Here is a 6527-nt window from a genome sequence, read left to right as displayed (position 1 = left end):
ACTACAGATTAAATAAATCTCGATTCCCCTTTTAACATTGTAGAAAGTGAGATGATTGTAAACCCTCATGCCGGTATTTCCATGCCCACTTTATCATCCTGCTCGTTATGAAAGACTTCACGAATGTTTAGAAAAAGATCAAGAGTAATCGGTGTGAAAATGAAATGCATGTTATAGCGTGGCCAAAATTGATTTTTGTTGCTAAAATTTTGAAAGTGTTATAAACTTGACGCTGAGACTTTCTCCAGCGATGGGTGGTCAAAAGGAAAAAGACAGTTTGAGTACATCATACTATCAACTGATGCGTTATGTGGGACAAAACTCTAATTTTACTCTTACTACTTATATACTTTAAAGAGCACACTACCATCAAGCCTGCCCATTCACTGTTGTTCGCTCCTCGGTTCGAAGTAGTGTAGTGTTGTTGTTGTTGTTTATCATCTTTTTTGTTTACTTGTTGTGTTGCGCGAGTTACAACAACGCTTTTCATTTTTGGACCTTCGGAATCATGAACACATTTTTAATCGCTATTGTAAGACTATTAACTTTTTAATTTCTTTCTCATCTTATTATTTTTATGTTACAATTAGCCAAAGTAGTCCAAATTAAATCTTTGAATGTCATGTCACGACCAAAAAAAAACAGTAGGTATTACACTCATTATTGGTACAGTTTTCATTATTTTTAATACAAATTTATTTTAATAATATTTATGTCTTTTCACAAACGACTATAACAAAATTATTTTCCTCAACTTTTGACTTGAACTCTAGGTACATTAAACATTTATAAATGAACAGACACGTTTCATCGCATGTTTACTCGTACTTACCGGTTTAATTTTATTTTCATAGCCTATTGTTTTCCTAGGATAATACACCTACCTAGACATTATTCTACATACACTTCAGGTGTGGAATTCTTTATTTAAAGGACTTGCTAAAAGGTCCTTCAGTCGAGAATCGAAAATTTAAGATATAAAATAAAGTTTTAAACGAAAAATAAAAGACGTTTTAATTTTAATTTTTTTATGTCAGTTAAAACCACACTTTGGGAAGATTAATAATAAATAATAATAATTTGTCAACATGATGAATGTACTTATTCAAATTGTAAGAAATTATTAAACTCATAAATAAATTAAGTAGCGTTATGCATCTGCCCTAAATAAAGAAATACATACACATAAATATGCAAAAAAATATTTCTTCAATTACACAACAAATAATATTTTTTGTGAAAACTACTTTTCTGTTTTTGTTTATACATAAATTATTAATACCTTGCAAATAATTTAAATAATTAATGTCTGGCCAATAATTTAAATTATTTTCCAATCATCTAATAAAAAAATTAAGCCATATTAACGAAAACACCTGTTACGTCACTTTATGCAGGTGTTTGACAATTTTGACTTGACTACTAAATTTCAGTCATTTTTTTTATCATACAGGGTGTAACAAAAAAAGTGCATTTATTTTAACTGGTAATAGTACTCATCAATTACGACAATGTTTCTAAATAAAGTTTCTTGGAATTTGCAAAATTAAATTGCCATTTGTCCCCCCCTTTATTTTGACGTGCCGTTCACATATGAAAAAATTTTCAAACAGGAAGTATTAGATAAGTCCTATTACCAGTTAAAATAAATGCACTTTTTTCTGTTACACCCTGTACATTTGTAAAATATCAACAATTGGATTAAATTGTGACTGATGAAAACTTGTGACCTTGATATGCGGCTAGATGAATTTGCACTTTAGTAGGTACTATTATATTCAATTGATCTGTTCTAATTCAATAGAAGGTTGTTTGTATTGATACCAAAAAGAAATTTTTACATTTTCACTTTTGCTTTCACTTTATTTTTATCAAATCGCTCGTTTCGAGTTACTGAACATTTTCTTACGGCAGTTTCCCTTTGAAATAAACCTCTAGCTTCGCAGTGATAAACGACAAAGAAATAATAACTTACCTGTACAATTAAAGTTTTGTGTTTCACTAAGCCAAACGATTTGATTAATTTGCATTTAATCGAACTGGGTCGTGGAATCTTACGAATTCACAAATTTAGAGAAATTTGCTTTTCAAAATTTTACCTATGAGTAATGCAGCAATTAGCTAAAACAATTTTGATCTCTGATATTATGACATATTTCAATATGAAACGATTATAAATACTTTTAAATATACAAAAATATGTACCTATTATTTCATTGTGATTTAATTGTAACTCGATGATTTTATAAATACATCTAGTCTAGATTATAACTTCTGATTTAATTATCCTAGTTACTTAATCCATCATAAATCTCCAAGATACGCAACAGATAACGTGAAATTATTTTTTGAGCCACGTCATTCTTGGTGTAATTATTTTATTACACATAAAGAGTTATTTTTTATTTTAATAATAATAAAAATAGTATACAGGGTGCGTCCTAAAAAACGCCTCAAGCCATATATCTGTTATTTATGGCTCGATTTAAGTAAAACAAAAACTGTCATAAATTAATTTAAAAACACTATAAGCACAATATAGACTAATTTTAATTCAAAAAGTCATTCAAGGTCAGATGAATGTCAACTTTGTTTTTTCAAATAGGTTAGTATATTTTTTTATTCCAATTTTGAAAGAGATTATTTTTCTCAATCCAACGATATGCCACATGTTAGAATGCATTTAACAGTAACCGCAAAAATAAATAAATAAATTAGCATTATTGGAAATTTTTTCTTCGAAAAAAATCAGATACAGTAGATATGGAAAACAATCCTAAACGCAGTAACAATACTTTCTGAAGAATAAAAAAAAATAATATGACAGAACGTGTAATAAATATTGCGTTTAGGATTGTTTTCCATAGTGTACTTGATTTTTTTCGAACAAAAAATTTCCAATAATGCTATTTTATTTATTTATTTATTCTAACTTGTGGCATATCGTTAGATTCAGAAAAATAATCTCTTTCAAAATCAGAATTAAAAAATATACCAAGCTATTTAAAAACACAAAGTTGACTATCATCTGACCTTGAATGACTTTTTGAAAAAAAAAAAAATATCTACATCGTGCCTATAGTGTTTTTAAAATGATTTATTTTAGTTTTTGTTTTTTTTAATCAAACCATAAATAACGGAAATATGGCTTGCGGCGTTTTTTAGGTATTAGTTATTTATACAGGGTGTCTCAGAATTCGGGAATTCCGAATTCAGAGCGTGGTAGGGAAGGACCCAGTGGAGCTCGAAAAATACTTGGGAAAAAAAATTCGCTCTTCCTGAAGAAGATATAAGCATTTTAATTTTGTTCAATACATAGCAGCCTGTATATGTATTTTTTTATAATCTTTATTGGCCAACAGTCAACAACCAATTACAAAACAATTCAAATATAAAATAAATAATGAAGCAAGTGAATAAAAAAAAGACAATAATAACTAAAAAGTACACCTACAACAATATTTATATTTTGCAGGTCTTCCCGCTATCAATGTGGACCTCGTTGACCCTTGGTTCAGATCTAACCTTTGCAATATCTCCGAACCGCACCAAAAGAGAACCCCCAGTATATCGCCCTATAAAACACTCCTACAGCTCACCCTCCCGTCGCAAACCTAAACCTATCTACGGCCCACCTCCTCGTCCCGTCTACGGTCCACCCTCCAAACCTAAACCGGTTTACGGCCCTCCCAAACCAATTTACAGCGCTCCGCCCTCTTTCACCTACGAAGCCCCATCGTACCATTCTCCTCCTCCCAGTTACGGACCACCCCCTTCACACAGCTATCACGGACCGAGTTCACCTCCTGCACCCACCTACGGGGTTCCGTCTCCCGGTTACAGCCACCAAGCGGTGCCTCCTGCAACGTCGTACGGAGTTCCGGTTCATTACTCGCCCCCTGCGACCGACTACGGACCGCCACCTTCGCACTCTTACGGGCCACCGCCGCCCTCGTACGGACCTCCACCTTCTCCTTCGTATGGACCACCGTCGAATTCGTACGGACCGCCCCCATCTCAGTCGTACGGAGCTCCAACAAATTCGTACGGACCTCCACCTTCCAGTTCGTACGGGGCGCCGCCACATTTTCAAGGATTCGAATCACAAACCACGTCGTACACTCATTCCTCCCCCAGTTATGGGGTACCAGAAGGGACGTACTCGCAGCCGTACGACATCCCGCAAGACTTCCACAGTCATCCCCTCACGTATGACACGTCCTCAGCGAGCTACGGAACTCCTGGTGCTTTGAATTCGTATGGAGTTCCGGCGACTCAACACGAGGCTCCGCTGCGCTACAACTATTACGTGTCTAACTCCTATGGTGGTCCTCATCACAGAGCTGAAGACGTGGTGGTCGGTGGGGAAGTGTTTCATTCGTCCTACTCGGATCCGTACAGTGCCGATGGGAGCAATAATTATGTGAAATTTGACGAGACAACATCGAAAGTGGTGAAACTGGAAGCACCAGATCCGACAGTTTCCTATGGCAAAATTGAAAGTACCACCAAAGTTCCGAATCATAACTACGACGGACCTGGTATCGAAGATGAGTCTCTGGAAATGTTTATCAACGACAGGAAGAAGCAATTGCAAAAATTGAAAAACTTTTACAGATATAAAAATCGAGATAATTACTCGAATGATGTCGAAGTTCAAAAGTCGCAGTCGTTTGATTTTTATGCGGGAAAAGGGCACGGTCTTGATGAAAAACAAGTTCCACATCATGGCTACAGGTCACACTATCACCACCACCACCATCATTAAATCACGTCTCTTACACATATTTATTACTACATATGCCTATCCACATTTTGTATATATTTATTGTACTGATACAACCAAAGAATTAATAAAACATATAGATATTTGTTTATTGTTATTATGCAATACAGTTGTTTTTTTTACATTATTACAAGGAAACTTACAAACTTTCTCTTAAAAATACACAAGTTTTCCACCGGTATAAATAATAATAATGATAATAAAATTCGACGTAGAGACGTAGAAAAATAAATAGTGCTTTCAAAGGAATTATCAGTACTTGTTATGCGTAACGATAATAATTTAATCCGGCCTCGATAATTATCTAGTGACTTTTGTTTTAATGGAATTGGGTTGGTATTGATGAAGCAATGTCATTTCATTGAAAATTAAATTTCAAATTGTCTCTCAAATGTTGTTACAATAATAATCTACCCAATTAATAGTTTATTTTGATATAAAACGTGGATTCAGATTCAATTTTTTTTTATTTCAAAAATAACAAATCTACCTATACAGGGTGTTTTCGAAGTTGAGGCGTTAACATGTGATAGTATGCGTTGTTCTAAAGAGTTTTAGCCAAAATCACCTTAGTAAAATGTGTACAGCAATGAAGATACAATAAGTTAATTTTTTTGAAATTTTTGAAACCGGTCCTGCTCAAATTTGCGCTGATTTGTTAGAAATTAGAATTGACAAAAAAATCAAATTAGCATGGACGTGAATCAAAAATACTGTCAGAGTTGTCACCTAATTAGTCGGAATTGCTTTATCATTACGAAAATAATGAGCTCACTGATATGTTGCTAATGTAATGGGCAATGTTATCACGTTATCAAAATGCAGCTGCGGCGTCCAGAGAGTATGCAGAGCGATTTCCAGAAAGATACCATCCTGGGGCACGTCAGTTATTAATCTAGTACAGCGGAGAAATAGACAGGACCGGACTCAAAATTTTAGAAAACCATAAAAGTATACAATACATTATCTCCGTTAATACAAACATTTTACTAAGAAGATTTAGGCTAAAATTCTTAAGAATAATGCATAGTACCTCGTGTTACAAGGAACTCCTCAACTTCGAAAACACCCTGTATAAATAAAAATGTAAATGTTCGTTTGTTCAAAATCTAAGATCTCCGAAAGTTCTTCACCGATTGCTTTAAAATTTTGACACAACGTTGCATTCGAATAGGCGCGTGTTGTTATGTATCTATATTATACAGGGTGATTCACGTAACCCATTTGTTAGAAACTTTCTGATTTCCCAAAACCGTATTAATATAAAAATTGGTAGCCGGCTATAATAATCGACTACCCAAGTTCAAACAAAATATTTTCAAAATGGGGACACTTCCGAAATTACCGGAAATCGACAACATCTTTGTTTTTTTAAATAGAAAGGTCTCATTTTGATTTCAAATTTGGATTCTAAGTTAAATTTTGAGTTTAGAATCTCCTTTTGTCAACATTTAACTGTCATCATTTTTTATCTATCTCATCTTTTTCGCAAAAAAGTGGAATTGCGGGGTTTCATTAAAAAATGTATAACTCCTGAATCATTGGAAACAGATAATTGATTTTTTTTTAAATAAATTCCTAAAGGTTTGGCCGATCTTTTGCACTATTAGTAACGGCAAAACACGAAAATCCACTATAATAAAAATGTAAATGTTCGTTTGTTCAAAATATTAAATCCCCGAAAGTTCTTCACCAATTGCTTTGAAATTTTGACATAACGTTGCATTCAAATAAGCGCGTG

At 33.6% G+C, this 6527-nt stretch overlaps 1 protein-coding gene across 1 annotated transcript; it reads left to right on the top strand.

Moving 5' to 3' along the window:
* Positions 1-338: 338 nt before the first annotated feature.
* Positions 339-4891, top strand: LOC138140441 (uncharacterized). Its single transcript, XM_069061518.1, has 2 exons — positions 339-532; positions 3476-4891. The coding sequence occupies exons 1-2, from the start codon at positions 509-511 to the stop codon at positions 4766-4768; spliced, it is 1317 nt and encodes a 438-aa protein (XP_068917619.1). The 5' UTR covers positions 339-508; the 3' UTR covers positions 4769-4891.
* Positions 4892-6527: the final 1636 nt, after the last annotated feature.

Source organism: Tenebrio molitor, chromosome X (genome assembly GCF_963966145.1).
Source record: "Tenebrio molitor chromosome X, icTenMoli1.1, whole genome shotgun sequence".
NCBI lineage: Eukaryota > Metazoa > Arthropoda > Insecta > Coleoptera > Tenebrionidae > Tenebrio > Tenebrio molitor.
Note: the sequence above shows the minus strand (reverse complement) of the source record. Positions and strands in the feature narration are given on the sequence as shown.